Source organism: Lipotes vexillifer, unplaced genomic scaffold, assembly GCF_000442215.2.
Source record: "Lipotes vexillifer unplaced genomic scaffold, Lipotes_vexillifer_v1.1 scaffold520, whole genome shotgun sequence".
NCBI lineage: Eukaryota > Metazoa > Chordata > Mammalia > Artiodactyla > Lipotidae > Lipotes > Lipotes vexillifer.
Window position 1 is genome coordinate 936,256 of NW_006784004.1, and position 23,337 is coordinate 959,592.

General features: G+C 36.9%; 1 protein-coding gene across 1 annotated transcript in view; it reads left to right on the forward strand.

Moving 5' to 3' along the window:
* The window catches only part of CTNNA3 (catenin alpha 3), a gene marked incomplete at its 3' end in the record, with an annotated part of 1,444,109 nt that overhangs the window by 113,031 nt on the left and 1,307,741 nt on the right, over positions 1-23,337 (forward strand). The window contains exon 5 of the mRNA XM_007456477.1: positions 19,225-19,344. Coding sequence (XP_007456539.1) covers positions 19,225-19,344 — 120 coding nt within the window. The remainder of the gene's footprint in view (positions 1-19,224; positions 19,345-23,337) is intronic.

Genomic DNA, 23,337 nt, shown 5'->3' on the forward strand with positions numbered 1-23,337 from the left:
TAAAAGTATTCTGCAGAACCTGTCTTATAAATATGCAACATGAAAAAAGTTTTTATTATGGTCAATGCTGCACACTGAAATTCCCTTTGAATGTTTTTGATGCACATTAGCATTAAAGTTGATGAGAAATATTGAAGCAAAGAAACTTGTTTAACTTTGCTTAACCCAGAGTTTCCCAAATTTCTTGACCCAAGAACTCTTCTATAATATATTAATCCTGGAACATTCTCAGACCATACATTGGAATATAGTGGCTTAGAATATTTTTAATGTTTATGGTTCTATTAAATTTCTATTTAGAATGAAAAAATCATAGTGGATAAACTTCAGTGCCCTTCTACTCTATCTAGTATCTTACTGAAGTAGATAGACTCTCCTACAATATGTGATACACACAACTGTCTAACAATATATGCTATCACTTACTGTGATATCAATCTCAATTCTGTGAGACAGTGAAGCAGATATTGGATAATTCTAATTGCTGAAGACATTTTTCTCAAACTGAGCTTAAAGCTGCATCCCTGCTATTTCCATTCACTGCTTCTAGTTTACTTTCTGGAGAAACACAGAATCAAGGCAATAGGAAAATGCATTTTTCAAGTAACTGATGGTTACTCTTAGGACTTACATATGTCTTCTCTTATTTAAGCTAAAAACTTCTTGACCTTTGAACATTCCTTATATGACAGTTTCAGACTACTCTGGGTACTCTAGAATTTCCATGTCTTGTATGATCTTGTTTCAGTCTTTTTTTTTTTTTTAACATCTTTGTTGGAGTATAATTGCTTTACCATGGTGTGTTAGTTTCTGCTTTATAATGAAGTGAATCAGCTATACATATACATATGTTCCCATATCTCTTCCCTCTTGCGTCTCCCGCCCATCCTCCCTATCCCATCTCTCTAGGTGGTCACAAAGCACCAAGCTGATCTCCCTGTGCTATGTGGCTACTTCCCACTAGCTATCTATTTTACATTTGGTAGTGTATATATATGTCCATGCCACTCTCTCACTTTGTCCCAGCTTACCCTTCCCCCTCCCCGTGTCCTCAAGTCCATTCTCTATGTCTGCATCTTTATTCCTGTCCTGCCCCTAGGTTCTTCAGAACCATTTTTCTTTTTTTTTAGATTCCATGTATATATGTTAGCATACGGTATTTGCTTTTCTCTTTCTGACTTACTTCACTCTGTATGACGGTCTCTAGGTCCATCCACCTCACTACAAATAACTCAATTTCGTTTCTTTTTATGGCTGAGTAATATTCCATTGTATATGTGTGCCACATCTTCTTTATCCATTCATCTGTCGATGGACACTTAGGTTGCTTCCATGTCCTGGCTATTGTAAAGAGAGCTGCAATGAACATTTTGGTACATGACTCTTTTTGAATTATGGTTTTCTCAGGGTATATGCCCAGTAGTGGGAATGCTGTGTCATATGGTAGTTCTATTTTTAGTTTTTTAAGGAACCTCCATACTGTTCTCCATAGTGGCTGTATCAATTTACATTCCCACCAACATTGCAAGAGGGTTCCCTTTTCTCCACACCCTCTCCAGCATTTATTGTTTGTAGATTTTTTGATGATGGCCATTCTGACTGGTGTGAGGTGATAACCTCATTGTAGTTTTGATTTGCCTTTCTCTAATTATTAGTGATGTTGAGCATCCTTTCTTGTGTTTGTTGGCAATCTGTATATCTTTGGAGAAATGTCTATTTGGTATTCTGCCCATTTTTGGATTGGGTTGTTTGTTTTTTTTGTTATTGAGCTGCATGAGCTACTTGTAAATTTTGGAGATTAATCCTTTGTCAGTTGCTTCATTTGCAAATATTTTCTCCCATTCTGAAGGTTGTCTTTTCATCTTGTTTATATTTTCCTTTGCTGTGCAAAAGCTTTTAAGTTTTTTGATGTGCTTTAATACTGTAAGCAGATTTGTTTTATGGTTAAAGTTTGAAAACTTCAGTGTCTGGACTCCCTGAGTGTCTGCTTGTGGCACTGTCATTTTATTATGCTCATGGTGTCTTATCTTCTCATGTGAATGGCTATCTTTGTATACTAAATGTTACCTCTTCTGGAACTTATATCAGGAAATTCTGCACTGTTTTGTTAGCTCTTTGATGTTTTTAACATGAAGTATTTTATATTTCATCAAATTTTGTTAGTTTTCTTCAGCAGAGGGTTGAATTGTGACTTACTAATTTGCTAATATAAGAAACAAAAATCCCCCAAATCATCTCTGTAAATCCTTTCCTATGCATATTCTAGACAGGTAACTGCCATAAAATGTTGAAATCAAAACATCTTGAAATAAAAACAAATGCTTTCATGTGAACACTCCATATTATATTTGGACAGTTACCTCCCTGATTTAATGTCCAGTATTATCTTACCTATTATGATAGCCTTGTCATGCTGTTGGTTCTTACTGATTTTGTGAGCAATTAAAACCTCCAAGTCTCTGAACTCAGACTACTTTTAATCTAGATCTTCCTCCTGTGATACTAGTTTTATCTTTTTATATGTAAAGGCTGATGTTATATTTATATTCAATGCATTTTATCTTCTTAGTTGTCTTTTTGTTATATCCATCCAGATTTTTTTTTTTTTTTTTTTTTTTTTTTTTGCTGTACGCGGGCCTCTCACTGTTGTGGCCTCTCCCGCTGCGGAGCACAGGCTCTGGATGCGCAGGCTCAGCGGCCATGGCTCATGGGCCCAGCCGCTCAGCGGCATGTGGGATCTTCCCGGACCGGGGCACGAACCCGTGTCCCCTGCATCGGCAGGCGGACTCTCAACCACTGCGCCACTAGGGAAGCCCCATCCAGATATTTTTGACGTTTGATTTGTCTTCCCCTCCCAAATTGGTGTCATTTTCAGATTTCTTTAACAATTTATTCATTAAAAATTATTTAATGCTATAGCTTTCTTTTAGATAACGTCAATCAAATATTAACATGTTTTGAATAAAGTCGTTGAAATGAGCTTCAAACTTGCTTCATTTGAATGAATAAACCATGTTTCTTTATTTTATTCTCAAGTACTTTCTCAAAGGCCTTTCTGAAATCAAGATGTATTATCTGTGGCATTACAGATTTACCAGTCTAGTAGCCCCAATTTTAAGGGAAATAAGGTTAGTTTGGCATGACTTACTTTTAATAACCCCATAAGAGCTCTAAGTGACCATTGCTTGCTTGCTTTTATTCCTTTTCTATTTTTTTTAACCTTCATTTTTCAGTTACTCACATCCTGCTTACTTATGGTTATAAACCACTCATCTGCTGGCATCTCCTTGCCCTTAAGATCTAGATATAATTGGTTTGAACCCTCATTCCACGTCCTGTCAAGTACAATGTTCTCCCAAGATTTCTGCAAATTTTCTTAGGCTCGTATTCTCAGGGTCATCTCTGGCTCCAAGCTGTTGCTTCCACAGAATTATTTTAGGTTATGGATGGTCTTTCTACTGCTATTCTATAGTATGTTAATTCATACTTGGAAGATGACCCTTTTCCCCTTTAACACACACATATACATACAAATACTCCCACACAAGGCATGTTCATGTATATGACAAATCTATTAGAAACTTGGAAGGTGGAAGGGAGGGGGTTCTGTAGTGTAACAATATGTTCTAAGTGATTTCAATTTGTATATTAGAAATCTTCAAAATCCTTTGAAGCAACTTCATCTCATTGTCCTTCTACCTCTTTTCTCCCTACCTACTCTCCTTTGTTTTCCCTCACACCCCTAAGGAGTAAGATACTGTCAGCCACCGTTGACTTGGCCTCTGCTCATTTGTGTCCTCAGATATTACTATATCTCTTAAATTACATCTGAAGGTATTTTCCTCAGTATAAACTGTTCCTTTCCTAAGAACTCTATAGTTAACTCCCTCTCTCTCTCTCTCTCTTTTTCCCTCTGTCTCTCTCTCTCTCTCACACGCACACACCATCCTATTGTAAAATAATCTATGTTTTTTGCGGGGAGGGCATCAACTTTGAAGATATAGATTTCTTCTTCTGGACACACATTCTTCTTTCAAAAGCAGTGGCCTAATTTTTTATTTCTTTTCCTAGTTTTGAATATGATGGACAAAAACCTTCCTCTCCTCCAGTCTTATTATTTTATGCAAGCTTCTGCTCATTTTGGGCTTTCTCCCGCCAATAACACTCACAAAAATGCCTGCTACATTTTTTTTGGTATTTATTCTTTATTGCACAGTGTCAAAGAATTCCTCTGCTATCACAATGTTTTCTTAAGTGGCCTTACTCTTTTCTTCGTTATAATTTTTTTCTAAATAACAGAATTCTTCATCCCTATTGAGGTATATTTCTTTTTATGTCAGGTAAATGAGATATTGCTCTACTTTTGATTGATAGTCCGTACCTATATATTTCCTGATTCCTTATCTTTATTAAATTATCCTCTTTACACTGAGACTGTCCCAGAGATGCAATTATGATCAAACGTTTATGAAGACGTAGACTGAGACCACCAACTCATGCAAACATGATTCACTGAGTAACTCTCCATAGGATAAGTACTGCCAACCAACACAGAGTTAATATATAATTAAATATATCAAGGATTCCTGACTTGGTAGTTTTTTATTTTTTTATTTTTTTGCGGTACGCGGGCCTCTCACTGTTGTCGCCTCTCCTGTTGTGGAGCACAGGCTCCGGACGTGCAGGCCCAGCGGCCATGGCTCACGGGCCCAGCTGCTCCGCGGCATGTGGGATCCTCCTGGACCGGGGCACGAACCCGTGTCCCCTGCATCAGCAGGTGGACTCCCAACCACTGCGCCACCAGGGAAGCCTGGCAGTTTTAAATGTGTCTAGTTCCTTAAGGAAGTACATGTTTTCTTCTGGGGGGAAATAAGTCCAAATCAAAGGTAAGAGAGGACAGAGAAAAAAAGCGATGATATTTCAGTATGTAATTAATTGTAGAAACTTGGAAAGGAAGTTTGGCTTTATTACCACCACTGCTCATAATTTTCTATGGGAATTTAAGTTTAAAAATTTCTCTCTGGTACTGTTCAAGTTTTTTTTAACCTTTTTGTACTATTTATACATCTCGAGATTCCACATCCTATTTTATTGGCATATGAATTTTATAAGGGTCAGTTTTCTTTGAGAGAATGTTGGCTTGCATATCTCTTGATTTCTTTGGGGGTCAGGGCAAGATGGAGAGTAAAGATGGCTTTTGGCAGCAGGGAGACCTTGCTTGAATCCTGGTTCTGTTGTTGATTAGCTGGGTGACTTTGGGAAAATTAAAAATCTGTGAGCCTTAGTTTCTTCTTCTGAGCTATATGAATAATAAAACTTACTCTGAATACTTAGGGGCCTTGTGAAGATTAAATGATATAATATATAAAATACCTGGTAAGAACTGGTACAAATTTTCTTTCACCTTCCTTCCTTTCCTTGTCCTACCTTTTTCCACTATGATACCTTGCTCCCATTTTTCGACTCTTGCAGTGCAATATTATCCTTATTCCTAAAAATGAAGGGAAATAAATATGACTCCTGAGTTGAACTAACTTCTCTGGCTTTTTCCGTTATCATACCATAGCCTGTTTTATTTTTTTTTTAAATGGGAATATTTGTCCCTTTGGATTAAAAAATAGACTGATGTCATTATAGGAAATGGCACCTCTATTTAATAACTTTTTATGTAAAATACATAGTTAATATTTGCTACACGCATTGCTATAAAGCATTTGTATACTGAACAATAATTCTGAATATGAAGAATATTCATAACATTGACAGAAAATCACACATTACAATAATGGTAACTGAGACTTTTTGATGCCACCTTCTATTGTTAAAATGCAAATATGTACCAGCAAAAGGATTTCTAAATCTTATTTTTAAAAATATCAGCAGCTTATAAGGAGAGAAATTACTATACAGTTAAATTGCTGTTAGAAGCCAAGTATATTCTACAGGAGATTCTCGGCAAAATATGTAGAGAGATTTTAACGTTTAAAGAAAAAACCAAGTCACAGGACTGGTATTAGATGGAATAGGAGAAATAAAAAATGGAGACAAATAGGACACAAATTGCTGGATTTGTGCTGAATTTCATACTGAAAACTTTAGAGACAAAGGAAATTTAAGCCATGTAAAAAAATCTAACTTTTAAAAAGGACCTGCATCATTCCGGGTAGCTCGAGTTTCATTAATTAGTCCATTCAGCAGACAGTTATTTTTTGTGTGCTTACTGTGTGCCAGTCACCATAATATGTGCTAGAGAGTCAGATTTAGAAAATACACTACCATGGTCCTGTTCTCCTGGAATTATCGTGGAGGCATGATGGCAGTTATATCAAGGGAGTGTTTTGAATGAATAATGCAAGGCCAAGTTTGGAGAGTGAGCTAACTAGACAAAGAAAGTGGTGCGGGCAGAGAGCATTTTAACTGGAGGGAATAGTACATGCTTAAAGGCCAGTAGTAGTTCTGAATGGCTGGGATGATTTTGTGGGAGGAACAAGAGTTGAAGCTGCAGAGGTAGGCATAGACCTACTTGTGACAGGCCTATGTGCTAAGTTAAAAAGTTTGAACTTCAGTCTGAAAGCTAAGGGGGAACTATTAAAGATTTTAAGCAGGGAAATGATACAAGCAGATTTGAATTTTAGGACTGTTATTCTGGTAGCAGTGGGCAAGGGGGCCAGAGTGGAGGCAGAGATGCCAGTGATGAGGTGATGTAGTCATCTGGTTGTGAAATGATGGTGTGGGGTGGGGAATGAATGAATAAATGATAAATAAATGAATGATAAAAATAAATAAATGATAAATAAATGAATGATAAAAATGAGGGAGGAACAGTCTGCAATTTGGAAAGTGATTGGAATCTGTTCAGAGGGAAAGGGAAGCATCAAGCAACCTTCGAGGAATCTAGTTGGGCTTTGAGGACATTGGTTTGCTGTTTACATAGAGGAGAAGCAGTTTATGGATTTTATACATATTGGATTTGAGGTATGTATGAAAGATACTAGATATTGAAAGATACATTTGGAGCGAAGAAGATTGGAAAGCCTCAAGAAGTAAGCATTAGGAGAAGCAATAGGTTTGTATGAGGTCACCTGGGGAAGGTTTCTAGGGTGAACTTAAACCTTTGTTCACAAATCTTTGAGACCTTGTGGTTTGGTGGAATGCTCACTGAATGATGAATCAGGTTTGTGTTCAGTCTTGCCTCAGTAGGGATATTTGGGATACCTTCTCACTGGAGTCCCTGCCCCTGGGGGTTGGTTCATAGTCCAGCACTCTAGCCTTTCTGAGGGGGCTCCCCAGAAAACTGGCTTTGTCTTGCCAGTCTTGGAGTTCTGATGGATCCATCAAAGTCTAGCCACCTGGTAGGGGGAAATGGAGGGGGTGGCTTAGACTGGTAAAACACCACAGCTCCCTGCCCCCTCTGGCTCAGCAGAGAGTAAGTAGACAAAAACTGCAGCTGCCTGTTTCTCCATAGGGAGTGAGAGTTGGTAGAAGCCCAGCTGTTTGGTGGGAGTTCTTCTCTTGTATAAAGCCAGTCTACAAAGTCTAGGAAAGGTGCCTGCTTTGTCGAATATGTAGACACCAACACAGAGAGCTAAGGAAAATGAAGAATCAGGCAAAGATGTTCCAAACAAAGGAATGAGGTGAATCTCCAGAAACTGACCCTAATGAAACAGAGTAATATGATTTACCTGACAGAGAATTCAAAATAACAGTTATAAAGATGCTCACTGAGGCCAAGAGAACAATGCATGAACAAAGTGAGAATTTCAACAGAGATAAAAAATATAATAAGTACAAAACAGAAATCATGGAGCTAAAAAACACAACAATTGAACTGAAAAATTCAGCAGCAGACTAGATCAAGCAGAAGAAAGGATCAGTGAACTTGAAGATAGGTCACTGGAAATAGTTTAGTCAGAGGAGCAAAAAGAAACAAATGAAGAGTGAAGATAGCTAAAGGATTTATTGAATACCACTAAACATTATGGGAGTATCAGCAGGAGAAAAGAGAGATAGAAAAAGGACCAGGAAGCTTATTCAAAGAAATAATGGCTGGTAATACCCCAAATCTGGGGAAAGAAATGGCCATCCAGATCTAGGTAGCCCAAAAGATACTGAAAAACATGTACCCAAAGAAATCTATGCTGGACACATTATACAGTAGTAGCCATTATCTGTAGTTTTGCTTTCCTTGGTTTCAGTTACTGTGGTCCAAAAATATTAAATGGAAAATTCCAGAGATAAACAATTCATAAGTTTTAAATTGTATGCTGTTCTGTGTAGTGTGATGAAATCTCATGCCATCCTGCTCTGTCCTGTCTGGGACATGAATCATCTCTTTGTCTAGTGTATCCATGCTTTTTATGCTACCTGCCTGTTAGTATAAGAAAAAACAGTATATATGTGGTTTGGTACTATCCATAGTTTCAGGTATCCCTGGGGGGTCTTGGAATGTATCCCTGCAATAAGGGCAGACTACTGTAATCAAATTGTCAAAAGTCAAAGACAAAAAGGGAGTGAAAAACAACAAACAAGAGAAAAGCAACTTGTCACATACAAGGCAACCCCTATAAGGCTATCAGTGGATTTTTCAGCAGAAACTTTGCAGGCCAGAGGCAGTGCTGAAAGAAAAAAACTGCCATCTAAGAATACTATACCGAGCAAAACTGATCTTCAAAAATGGAGCAATAAAGAATTTCCAGGGTTGTCAGGGTGGTACTGGGAGGGGAGGGAGAGTGCATGACAGGCGGCATCCGCCAGGGAGGCTTGGGAAGCTATGGTGTGGTCACTGTGAGCCAAATAGAGCCATGGCAGTTGCCATCCGGTCCCAGCTCCCTTGTGCAGTCCTGGCTGGTGGCTCAGCCCAGTGGGCCTGTTGGCACCACAGCCTATGGAGCTCGAGAACATCATAGTGAACATGGTACTACTCAAGGCCAGGGAAGGTGTTTTTTGTTTTTTTTTGTTTTTTTTTACTAAAAAAAGAGTTTACCATACAAAAGCTGATGGAGTTCATCACCAGTAGACCTGGCTTACAAGAATAGCTAAAGGGAGTACTTCAAGTTGAAATGAAAAGATTTGAAATAGCAACACTACAGCATAAGGAAGTATGAAACTCTGGTAATGGTAAATATATAGACAAATACAGAATACTGTATTACTGTAATGGTGGTAGGTAAATCACTTTTCATTCTAGTATAAAAGTTAAGAGAAAAAATATTTAAAATAGCTATGACTAAAAATATGGTAAAATTATACAACATGAATAGATGTAAATTTTGAGAACAATAACATAAAGTGTGTGTGTGTATGTGTGTGTGAGAGAGAAGTAAAAGTGCAGTTTTTGTATGCAACTGAACTTAAGTTGTTATCTGCTTAAAACAGACTGTTACATTTTATGTAAACCCCAAAGTAACCACAAAAAATACAGTAGAAGTTACACACACACACAAAGAAATCAAAGTGTGTCAATATAAAAAACCCAGCAAAACATAAAGGAAGATAGCAAGAGAGGAAAAGACAGAAAAAAGAACTAAGAGATTAACAAAAGCAACTGATGAAGTGGCAATAGTAAATCCTTCTCTATCAATAATTACTTTAAATGTAAGTGGATTAAACTCCTCAATCAAAGGACACAAAGTGGCTGACTGGATTAAAAAAACAAGACCCAACTGTATGCTGTGCAAAAGAAACTTACTTTAGATTTAAGGATACATACAGGCTGCATGTAAAGGGATGGAAAAAGATATTCCATGCAAATGGTAACCAAAAGGGAGCAGGAGCTATATTTAGACAAAAGGAAGTTTAAGTCAAAAACTATCAAAAGAGACAAAGAAGGACATTATATAATGGTGAAAGTGTAAATTCACCAGGAAGATATAACAATTATAAATATATATGCATCCAACATTAGAGAACCTAAATGTATTAAGCAGACATTGACAGACTGAAGGGAGAAATAGATAGCAATACAATAGGTAGGAGTCTTCAGTACCTACTTTGAAAAATGGATAGAACATCTAGACAGAAGATCAATAGGGAAACAGAAGACCTGAACAATAATATAAACCAAATGGACCTAATAGACATATATGGAACATTTCACCCAACAGTAGCAGAATGCACATTCTTCTCAAATGCACACGGCTCTTTCTCCAGGATAGATAACATGTTAGGTCACAAAACAAGTCTTAACAAATCTAAGAAGAGTAAAATAATATCAAGGATCTTTTCTACCACAATGGAATGAAACTAGAAATTGACAGAAGAAGGAAAACTGGAAAATTTACAAATATGTGGAAATTATATGACACACTTTTGAACCATTAGGTCAAAGTTGGAATCAGAAAGGAAATTAGGAAATTCCTTGAAACAAATGAAAATGAAAATGTACCAAAACTTATGGGATGCAGCAAACCTAGTGCTAAGAAGGAAGTTCACAGAGATAAATCCCTACATTAACACATTATTGACCAGAGACCTATTAATACATCTTTTGTTACCTGAACGTTATTGACCGGAGACATATCAATACGTTTTTGGAGAGTGATACAATTAACATCACCACGCGAAGTTGTTAGAGCTTAAAATTGATCAGGGGTTCATTATACAACTTATGATTGTCATTATCATTCACATTTTGCTCTGTTAGGTTTTTGTTCCCACCTTGTATATATTATAAATGCAAGTTTATTACTGTAAAATTTTAAAAAATGACTCCATGAAATTTTGAGTGAAGAAGAATTTTTTGGTGAATTTTATGCAGATACTTTGATTGTCCAGGTGACATATATACTAGTGTCTTTGAAGATTATAGTTCTTCAGAATATAGTTCTGATTCAGATCATGTGAATATTAGACCAAGAAAAAGACAAAAAACCTTAGTGACTGATTCTGATACAGAAAGTGAAAATGAAACTCACAGTGCTAGAGAATGCTCCTTTGCTTCTACAGAAGAGTGGCTTGAAGACAGCATTTCATGAAAATTTGAAGTCTTTACAGGTGTGTCAGGTGTAACTGTTGAATGTAATAACCCTCAAAGTGTTAGTGAAATAACAGAATTAATTTTTGGTAATGACTTTTTCGAGTTGGTCGCTTCTCAAACAAACTTGTATTACTAACAGAATGAAAAATCATGTAAAAAGTATGGTAAGGCTTTAAAATGGACTGATGTAACCAATAGTGACATGAAGAAGTTTCTTGGATTAATAATTTTGATGGGACAAATAAGAAAGTCACACTGGAAAGAATATTGGTCGACTGATCCCTTACTTGAAACACCTATCTTCCCACAAATTATGACAAGAAGAAGGTTTGAACAAATAATGACATTTCTTCACTTTAATGATAACTCAGAAACTCCACTTCCTGCAGACAGAATTTCAAAAGTTAAACCTCTTTTGGATTATTTTCTACCAAAATTTCAATCGATCTATATACCCAAATGAGAGCTATTACTTGATGAGGCAATGATAAAGTGGGGAGGACAACTCAGATTCAAAAGCTATAACCCTGGAAAACTTACAAAATATGGAATTTTGGTCAGGATGGTTAGCAAAAGTGAAACTGGATATATATGCGACCTTGAGATTTACATGGGTGAAGGAAAGAAACTGCAAGAAACTATTATTGGTTGTACAACCTTATCTTGGTTCATGGTACCATCTTTACCAAGACAATTATTACAACAGTGTGTCCACATCTGAAATATTGTTGAAAAATAAAACCAGAGTTTGTGGGACTATAAGAGGGAATTGTGGTCTACCAAACCAATTAAAGGAGAAATCTAAAAATCTACAGAGGGGAGAAATGACGTTCTTATGGAAGGGAGAAATGATTCTTCTTCTCTGGAAAGGCGAGAGGCTAGTCTGCATGCTGACAACTATTCATGATGCCTCCCCACATAGCATCTACAGGAAAGGAAGATAGGAGGACTGGCCATCAGATAACTAAAGCCCACTTGTATATTAGAGTATAATAAATATATGAAAGGAGTTGATTGATCTGATCAATATCTGGAAAACTTCAGTATCCTCCAGAAAACTCGAAAATGGTTTATTCAGTGCTTTAAAATTTATTGTAGCCTAAATGCACAGAATAAAATGACTTACAAGCAATTTTTGTTAGCAATACCTAGAGAATGGGTAACTGACCATTCTGGTGAATGTAGTGGCAGTCCTACTTGTGGTGTTTCTAAAAGAGCCCTGTGCAAAGATCCACCTTGTTGACTATCAGGTAAAATAAAAGAACATTTTCTAGAGGAAATAATAACCACAAGGCTAAAAAGACAAACGCAGCCAGAAAGTGTAGAGTCTGCTCTTCCAGGGTAAAGCACAGTGAAACACGATATGTTTGTAATAGATGTTCTATTCCCCTGCACAGAGGTGCCTGCTATACTGCCTATCACACTCTAATGAAATATTAGAATGCTTTAGTAATACATGTACAAAGCTTCAAATAAATACATTAAGTGCAAAATAAGTTGTTGATATTTACTCAAACGTGGATGTTTTCAGTATTCACTTACATAACAAATTGCCAGCCACAGGCATTAGTTTCTGCAAGAATCCCCCAGTCAATAATGTGTTAAAAAGAAGAAAGATCTCAAGCAAGAACTTAACTTTATACCTCAAAGAGCTAAAAAAGAAGAACTAAGCTCAGTTAGAAGAAAGAAGAAGAAAGGAAATCACAAACATTAGAGCAGAAATAAATGAAATAGAAATTAGGAAAATGAGAAAAAAACCCAACAAAACTAAGAGTTGTTTTTTTAAAAAGATAAACAAAATAGACAAACCTTAGCTAGACTAAGAACAGAAGAGAGAAGACTCAAAATCAGAAATGAAAGATGGGACATTACAACTGAGGCCACAGAAATAAAGAATGATCATAAAAACTGCTATGGGGCTTCCCTGGTGGCTCAGTGGTTGAGTGTCTGCCTGCCGATGCAGGGGACACGGGTTCGTGCCCCGGTCCGGGAAGATCCCACGTGCCGCGGAGCGGCTGGGCCCGTGAGCCATGGCCGCTGAGCCTGCGCGTCCGGAGCCTGTGCTCAGCAACGGGAGAGGCCACAACAGTGAGAGGCCCGCGTACCGCAAAACAAAACAACTATGAATAATTATACACCAATGAACAATACCTAGAAGAAATGTATAAATTCCTAGAAACATACAACTTACCACCAAGACTAAATCATGAAGGAATAGAAAGTCTGAACAGACCTATAACAAGAAGGGAGATTGAATAAATAATCAAAACCTCCTAACAAAGAAAAACCCAGGACCAGATGGCTTCACTAGTGAATTCTGCTGAACATTTAAAGAAGAATTAATGTCAGTGCTTCTCAAACTCTTCCAAACGACTGAAGCAGAGGGAACACTCTCAAACTCATTTTATGAGGCCAGATAAGAATACTACAAGAAAAGAAATTACAGGCTAATATCCCTAATGAATGTAGATGCAAAAATATTCAAAAAAATACTAACACACTGAATTCAGTAGCATATTAAAGGATGATACACTGTGACCGAGTGGGTTTTACCTGGTATACAAGAATGGTTTAACATATGAAAATCAATCAATGTGATACAGCACATGAACAGAATAAAGGGTAAAAATCACATGATCATTTCAATAGATGCAGAAAAAAAGTTTGAAAAAAATTCAACATCATTTTATGATGAAAATTCTCAACAAACTAGGAATAGAAGGAAAGCACCTCAACATAATAAAGTCCATATATGACAAGCTCACAACTTACATCATACATAATGATGAAGAGCTGAAAACTTTTCCTCTAAGATCAGGAAAAAGACAAGGATGCCCACTCTCACCACTTTTATTCAACATTGTATTGGAATTCCTAGTCATAGCAACTAGGCAATAAAAAGAAATAAAAGGCATCCAGATTGGAAAGGAGGAAGAAAAACTGTCACTAGTTTCAGATAAGATGATATTATATACAAAAAAACCCCTTAAGACTCCACCAAAAACACTGGTAGGACTAATAATCAAATTCAGTAAAGTTGTAGGATATATAATCAGGATATAGAAATCAGTTGCATTTCTATACACTTATGATGAACTATCTGAAGAGGATATTAGGAAAACAATGCCATTTATAGTAGCACCAAAAAGAATAAAATACCTAGGAATAAATGTAACTAAGGAGGTGAAAGACTTGTAATACTGAAAACTATACATTGATGAAAGAAATTAAAGAAGACCCAAATGGAAAGACATCCCATGTTCATGGATTGGTAGACTTAATATTGTTAAAATGTCCATACCCAAAGTGATCTACAGATTCAAAGCAATTCCTGTTAAAATCCCAGTGACATTTTTACAACAGAAATTGAAAAACAACTCTACAATTCATATGGAACCACATAAAAACCACAAATAGTCAACTCAATTCTGAGAAAGAAGAACAAAGCTGGAGGCATCACACTACTCTATTTCAAAAATATTGCAAAGCTTCAGTAAAGAAAACAGTATGGTACTGGCATAAAGAGAGACATGTAGATCAGTGGAACAGAGTGGAGGGCCCAGAAGTAAATCCATGTGTATACAGTCACTGATCTTCAACAAGGGTGCCAAGAACACACAACTGGGGAATTAGTGGGCATAAAGTTTCAGTTAAGCTATGTGAATAAACTAGAGATCTCATATAGAACATTGTACCTATAGACAACAGCAATGTATTTTATACTTAAAATTTTAAGGAGCATGTATCTCATGTTAAGTATTCTGCCATAATAAAATAGAATTAAATAAATAAATAAAAATAAGTTTTGTAATAATATTGAAGAAAAAAATCTAAATAAGTGTATCTATTTCCCTCAAAAATCCCTTGCTCAGAGATGCTCAATAAATAATTATTGAATTACTCTTTTGTTCAGTCCTCATTCACTACTGAATGGGCATGAGTTTAATGACAGTGGTCTCTTACAATTTTATGGAACTTTAAAATTTATAAAGCAGTAATCTGTAATGCTAGATTATTTGCTTTTCTAGGGCAAGAGCTATTTCTCTTTTGTTTTCCTCCATTTCTTGCATGGCTGGCATGTTGTCAGGCCCATGTTAAAGATTTGTAGAATGAATGTGTTTCATTTTTCCTCAGCTGATTTCACAACAATCTTATAAAGCAGGCAGGCAAGGACAGTTTCTCCCATTTTACAGGTAACACAATCAAGAATTGGAGTAGTAGTGACTTGTCCAAAGGTATGAAATTATTAAACGGCATAACAAGGACTTGAACCCAGACTTCAAGGCCAGTGTACTTTCAGCTCCACAGGACTACTTCTATTTTAGATTTCAAGCCCAATTTTGTTCTATGTTCTTAATTTAACTTTGGTTATCATTCCTTACAGTAAAAAAATCATTTGAGATATATGTGTCCTTTAATATTCAGTGTTAGCTGTAAACTTCCTTTTCATGAGTGATATTATCATCTGGTAAGTTCATTTGGAAAATATGTATGAAAGTCAATGGATTGGGTTCAGAAAATGAAATAATTTTTTTCTCAATATTACTTCATTTTGGTTGCTCTGTATTTGCCATATTTAAGTAGGGTGGATTAGCCATTTCTTATGCTTAAAGCAATTTCTTTTTACTCTAAACATTAATATTTATAGAGCATTAATATTTAGTCTTTGCTCATTACTTCCGTCTGCTTTAGTTTCCAGAATCTTTTGGCACTATTTCACACTGACATTTTAGGGACACTAAGATCACACTTGGTGATTCAGTGCTTTCAATCAGGTACTTATAGGATACTCTTTTGTATATATAATGCTGTGAGTATGGAATTTTTTTTTATGTTATAGGTAACATCTAGTACCTTGTACAAATGCACAAAATATTAAAGAAGAAAAATGACAACTATTGAGCTGGCTATTCTTTTGGAGCAATGATACTCAATATTTTTTCATTATGGGAATTAGTAGGCTGCTGGAGCTGTGGAATTATTTGATTGTATTGATCTGACTACAAGAGGAAGCCAGGGCATTGGCGGTGAGTGCCAGGGAAACTTTACTTGCTAGAGCCCTGGCTGCATTTTTTCCTTCTGCTTCAGCTGGTTTCTTCTTGTCCTCTTTCTCAAATTACTCCATGAATCTACATAAGTTTCATGAACTCATTGAATGTGTAGTTTGTATAGAACATTGGCTTAGATTTATTTCAAAACATGTTGTCAGGAAAAGGAGGAAAATGTATTTGGGAATGCTGAGTCAAACTAGATATTTTCTTTTCTGCCTTACTCATCCTTCTCTTTTCTGCAAAGCAGATTTTCAGTTATTTTAATGGGAGATGAGCAGTCATGGTCTCTGTTGTATTATTTTGTGGATTACTATTATTACTACTTTGGGGACTTCCCTGGTGGTGCAGTGGTTAAGAAACCGCCTGCCAATGCAGGGGACACGGCTTCGAGCCCTGGTCCGAGAAGATCTCACATGTCACGAAGCAACTAAGCCCGTGTGCCACAACTACTGAGCCTGCGCTCTAGAGCCTGCGAGCCACAACTACGGAGCCCGCATGCCACAGCTACCGAAGCCTGCGTGCCTAGAGCCCATGCTCCGCAACAAGAGAAGCCACCGCAATGAGAAGCCTGCGCACCGCAACGAAGAGTAGCCCCTGCTCACTGCAACTAGAGAAAGCCCAAGTGCAGCAACAAAGACCCAACGCAGCCAAAAATAAATAAATAAACAAACAAATAAATTTAAACAAAAAGAAAACACTCTGGATGTGTTTACATTGCTTACTTTTATGGTATACAATACTTACTGTTTGGGCTTAGAGATACTGTTTGCATCTTCTTATTCTCGTCTGTTGTGTGTGAAATTTGGTAAGGTAGTCAAATAGGACAGAATTGGATTTCTTTCCCAATACAGAGACCGTTTTAGTATTCAGTTTTGACATTTTTAGAACATACCTAGGTTTGTTTTAGATTCAAATTTATTCATTGGGCTTTTTTTTTTAAAGTTTGAATTTGGTTTGCAATGAGTTAAAAATATTAACACAGGATAAACTCAATGTTCAACAAATTATTTTGGGGTTTTGGTTCATTTAAAATTCCCACTAAAAACTCTGAACAGGTAAAATCCAGAAATATTAAAATCTCTTAGATTGTTTGTGCTTCCTTTCTCAGCTTCAACTGAGAGGTCATTTATTTTGAGAAACAGTCGATATAATGAGACTACAGTGCCCTAAACTAATGTAGAAAATCTCAAGAGGTCTGTTTCAATTATCAAGCACAGTGGCCTATTGGAACAAAAAATTTTCTAATCAAGGCAACATTAAATCTCTTTAAGTAAAATATAAATTTCACCTTAACCTTTGTCTTATTTTTGTCTTCTGTACTTCAGCTGCATCTGCAAGATAAAATTATTGCTTTTACTCTATAGCATCTTTAAGTGTATATGTGAGCAGATGGGAATGGGATGTGTTTGATAGGGATCTAGCTTAAAGTTATATTATAGATTTTGTATGACCTCTCCTTGACAATTATTTGTTGTTTTAAGTGAAAAAATGTACTTAAATAAATGAATCATCATAGTTTGAGTACTTGGAACTATTTAGTATGGGCTTCCCTGGTGGCGCAGTGGTTGAGAGTCCGCCTGCCGATGCATGGGACACGGGTTCGTGCCCCGGTCCGGGAAGATCCCACATGCCGCAGAGCGGCTGAGCCTGTGAGCCATGGCCGCGGAGCCTGCGCTTCTAGAGCCTGTGCTCCGCAACGGGATAGGCACAGCAGTGAGAGGCCCGCGTACCGCAAAAAAAAAAAAATAAAATAATGTATTATTGAAAAAAAATGGTTCAAGCTTTCTGAGTCTCAGTTTACTTGTAGAATGGGAGGACAAATAGGAACTCCTGTGGTTCTTGTGAGGATTAAATTCGAAAGGATAAAGTACCTTGCACTGAGCAGGCACTCAGTAAATGTCAGTATCTTTCCCATTTCTGAGTTTCATGTCTAATTTCCCTGGTAGTCTATAAGTTACTTTAGGGCAGGAAGTATGTTTTATATTCATAGTGCCTTGTGCATAGTAGGTTCTAAAAGATTGTTTGTTGAATTTAATTTATTGTCCTGCTGTGAAAGTTTAGCAATATTATTTCCTATTTCTTTTTCCTCTGTCACCTTGGATTGGGATAAACATGTTGCTTTCATGAAATTGAGGATTTAATTCAGTAGAATGCCATTATAATATGACTTATTCCATGGAGTTTGAAATAGTAAGGGTCAAATCATTTCCCTGGAAACTTAATTATATTCTGTAAAATCTTATTAGCCTGTCTCGTAGCATCATAGTCACAGTGGAATTCTGGTGTGTTTAAGATGGTGAAGTCTCTATCTGTAGAATTCTATCTAATGGCACACATTGAGAATATGGGAAATAAATGACATAAAGAAAGCAGATGCAAATGTCTTGCAAATATTACTTGACATTTTCAATCACTAATCCTCTAAAGTATGTTCTAATTTACTAAAATAAACAAAGAATTCAATTTCTTGTGAGCTCCTTTTGCTTAATTATTAGTAGCAGAACAATATTCTGTGATACACTGCAATTTGTCTTTGTGTTTATCTAGTATCTGACTTAAAAATGAATGGAGCATTCTGATTCAGCAGAACTGATTTCATTAACTCATGTCCGTTATAGAGCAGAAATGAATAAATGTTTGCTGAACATGCTACATATGCTTCGATCATCAAGACATTTGTTCTCCTTTCTTCTCAAAATATAAGATCTGAGAGATCTTCCTGGCTGAAGTTTGCTGGGTGCCTTTTCTGCATAAATGTTTCTATAGAGGCAAGTGGCTACCTTTACATAAATTTGTTTCCGTGATTGGGATGTGAGACCTCTTTTTAATACTTTCTCATTATGATTTGAAATTATACATTCATTGCAATTTTTTTCTTTAGGAGTAGTAGCAGTGTATCCTAAGACATGAAGAGTTAAAGAAAATTTTTTTTTAACGCAGTATGTTCTTTTGTTAGAATGAGGACTAAACAGGCTTCTCATTCATGCAATAATGTTGCTTGTACTTAGCACATAGTTTCTAATTCTGTATAACTGTGCCTAACTATTTAATTGAAAGGCAATTAGATAGCCTCTGTTACCTCTGTATTATGAATGGGAGAAACTGAGGCTCAGTATTGACTATTTGTCTGTGTTACTGGTTAGGAATTTGAGAAAATTATGCTGCTATCCTAATGATTTACTTTTGTTTCGATTTCAGTTTCAGAGAACATTTGAGTCTCTTAAAAATGTTTCCAACAAATCTGACCTCCAGAAAACCTACCAGAAGCTTGGGAAGGAGCTGGAAAATCTGGACTATTTAGCCTTCAAACGTCAGCAGGTAGGATTTAGAGCTCTCCTTGGTGGACGATAAGAACACTTTAGTCTTCTCGCCTTCCTGCCTGTCAGAGGCTCAGGTGGGTCTGGGGAGACTTATCTTCTAATATTTAGGGCAGAAATAAGTTGTGCTGTGTGGTGCTGACCTGCTGTGTTCACATGGCTTCCTGCGGCATTCAACGTTGTCCTTGCTTTTATATGTGCACTTTGGGGGTTTCCACGAGTGTCCTTATACCTCTTTTAAAGAAAACTCCTGCTGGTTTGTGAAGGTTCAACTACCCTTTGACTAAGGATGCCTTAGTGGCATAAAGGGAACCTCTATGTGGCTTGAACAGGTGGCTTTTATATTTGACAGGGGGATACGTGAGGAGAAAAACCACTTTAAGACCAAGAAAAGGATGTGGATGTACATACAAGCTTAAAGAAAGGAGTCATAAATATGCCAAATAGTTTTTTTTTTTTAGTTTAGCTTTAATTTTCTTGTTTGATCTCTGAAGGTTAGTAAAAATTTGCTAAATGTGTAAGGTTAAAGGGAAACATGCTTTCCAAGTGCACGTCTTTTAGCCTCTTTTTATAGACCACAAGATAAATCCAGAGCCAAAATAGACTTTTATGGGGTTGTTTTGAGAGTTCATATTTTATAATATTAATAATCATTAAGTTCTGTGTGTTTGCAAGATACTGCCATAGTAGGTAGCTACTTTTCCGAAACTGGATCTTTTCCAGTTTCTTCACATCCACTAGGTGTCAGGATCATCAAGCTTTTACTGGGGCTGAATGTTTATTCCAATCAGAACAACCAGTTAGATGTTTAAATTAGGTTGCATGAAATTCGGCAATGTGCTTAATGATGGATAGCATCTAGAAAAATGACCAAGTGGCTGACTCCCGTGGCCAGCCACCGAGTCCTTCTGTTAGTGTGGCAAAGGGTGTGACTCTCTTGTCATTGCCTAATTTACAAATTTTGGATCTTTTGGAAGGGGGATTTCAAAGCAGTACTTCCTTTATTTAGTTAAACCTCATGAAGTCAACATGGTGTGGTCTAGAAATAGTGACTTGAAAAGAGAATTGTGTTCTAGGCTTGGCTTTATAATAGACATTACGTGGGCATTTAACCTTCTCATGATCTTATTTTCCTAGGAGTTATATTTGTTTTGTAGAGTGTTCTGGGGCACATGCGGTGTCTTTGCACGTACTTTAATTTATATGAAAAAAGACACAATATCCATTTGTTTTATTTATTGATTTTATATTAGTGAAGGCCTAGGTATTAACACATGTAACAGAAGCAATCACGGTTACTGAGAGCTACTACAGTAAGCTCCCAAATGATGCTGCTTAAAATTCACACTGTGAGTCACTGCTCTGGCCTATGTAGTTTTTAGTACAGTTTTGTTTCCAAGAGCCATATTTATACCACTGGGGGGTATTTGAGTTGGCAGGCAGTAGTCAGCGTGCTCTTCTCTTATCCTTTCTCATTAGCACATTTTCAGTGATTAGATTCTTACATTAGCTAATTGGGAATTTGGAAAAAAGTGAATGCTTCAAGGGCGAAAGGGAATAACTCTGGGAGAATGGCATTGATGACAGACAGGTAAATTCCATGTGTATGTGAGAGAAAGATGGGCACGTCGTTATTTATATATGTATATGTATGTTTATGCGTATATAAATCTTATATTCTATTTATTAAATGATAACTGTCTGCTACATAGTGTGATTAGAACATTTATGGATTAGATCATTAAATAATTGTGACAATATAATAAGGTTGGTTTTATGAGCACCATTTTACAGATGAGGAAACTGTTAAGAGAGTTAAGTAACTTGCCTAAAGTCACTAGGCAAGTAAAGCTGAGCTTCAAATAGGTATCAGTCTGACTCCAAACCTGGGCTTTCTCCAATATCCCTGCAGGGAGCCAGGCTGGGGGGGATAGTAAAGTGAGGAGTTCTAGGCATGCAGTATGAAGACAATTTTAGGATAGGACAGACATGGGGCTTAAAGAGACATTTGAAAATGGACATCTGATGAGAGGCAGAGACAGGGGCAGCTCTCTCCTCCTCTCTTTCTCTCATGCAAATTGTTCAGTATAGACAAAAACACAAAAGAATTTTTGAAAGAATATCTTCAGACAGCTAAGAAAATGTATAAAACTTTATGTTTACAATCTTTGTTATATCTAGTAACCCTAGTTCTAGTGAAATTTATTCACACAAGGCAATTTTTTAAAACTCAAAAGGACAAATTCTTGTGAAACAGACTTACCTGCATACATAGAATACTGGCAACCCTTTGTTTTACTTGATTCTGCTTTTCCCTATATCTAGTGATCATTTTTTCTACATGGAAAAGATGGAAGGGGAATTAGAGTGAAATGGTCAGAAAAAGGATGGTAGAGTAGAAAGAAAGTCAGGGACCAAAGAGTGGTAAAAAAGAGGGAAAGGGACTTATAGGGATAAGATAAGAGGGATAAAGTGAGGGAAATTAAGCTATATTTGGTTTTATACTACATGCATTTAGTAAGTTAAAGCGTTTATTTTTGAAGAATTAAAAAATCTCAAAATAGAGAAAGGGAAAAAAAGAGATAATTACAAGAAGACATAGTGAATGAGGGAGGTGGCAGAGAAGAGAAGGACAAACTTTGTTTCCCATTAGCTTCCAAATGTAGCTAAGCTTCCTAGAAATTTGTAATATTAACCAAGTTCTTCTGTACCAAAGCCACAGAGGAATTGTTGTGTTTCCTGGATGGGCAGGGTTTAAAGAGTCAGAACATTATCTTTTCTCTGACTTGGTGGGATTTGTCTTTTATGTCCTATCCTACGCTCTGTAAAGTCCCCCAAACCTATAAACACACATTAGTAAGTTTCCCCTACCGGAAAAGATTTAGGTCTCTGTAAAATTGCCATCCAGCAAGAAAGCTTCTGCCTTATAAGGCAGGATGCTTTGTACCAGAGAATTAGTCATGCTTTGTTCCCTGGTCCAGCCATATTTATCATTTCTCTTTGTGACAGAACATAAGCTCTGTAAGGACAGGGCCTTGTCTGTCACCTTCAATGCTGTATGCTCTGCAGTGCTCACAGCAGTATCTGACCCATGGCTAATACTCAATAAATACTTGTTGGTGCTGTTATTGCTATGAACAAGGAAGCATGCCAAAAGTTTTAGCCTCAGATTATAGGCAATTAATTGATGTGTTTAACTGTACTTTTTTTATATAATTAAAAAAATAGGTTATTTATTGATTTTTGGCTGCGTTGGGTCTTTGTTGCTGTGCGTGGGCTTTCTCTAGTTGTGGCGAGCGGGGGCTACTCTTCATTGTGGTGCGCGGGCTTCTCATTGCGGTGGCTTCTCTTGTTGAGGAGCACGGGCTTTAAGCACATGGGCTTCAGTAATTGCGGCTCGTGGGCTCTAGAGCGCAGGCTCAGTAGTTGTGGTGCACGGGCTTAGTTGCTCTGCGGCATGTGGGATCTTCCCGGACCAGGGCTTGAACCTGTGTCTCCTGCATTGACAGGTGGATTCTTAACCACTGCACCACTAGGGAAGCCCTACTGCACTTTTAAAATTCAGAAGGGTATTAACCCTGAGGCTTCCTGGATGCCAAATGTTGACAGATTGCTCCTTGAGGGCTTGAACTGTGTCTCCTGCATTGACAGGTGGATTCTTAACCACTGCACCACTAGGGAAGCCCTACTGCACTTTTAAAATTCAGAAGGGTATTAACCCTGAGGCTTCCTGGATGCCAAATGTTGACAGATTGCTCCTTGCCTTATGTATTATTTAGGTTTTCTCCTAACATATTTCATTTTACTTCTATTTCTTTAAACAAGCACAAAACACCAATATTACCTTAGCTATGAATTAGGGATGCCCAATAAACTGACTGTAATTATTTTCTTGGACTCTTTCATTAGATTTTATTTTCTGTCCCTTTCTATGACATTTTAAACATCATTTTGAGAGATTTCTTTCCCTAGGCCACATATATCCCTGGAATCT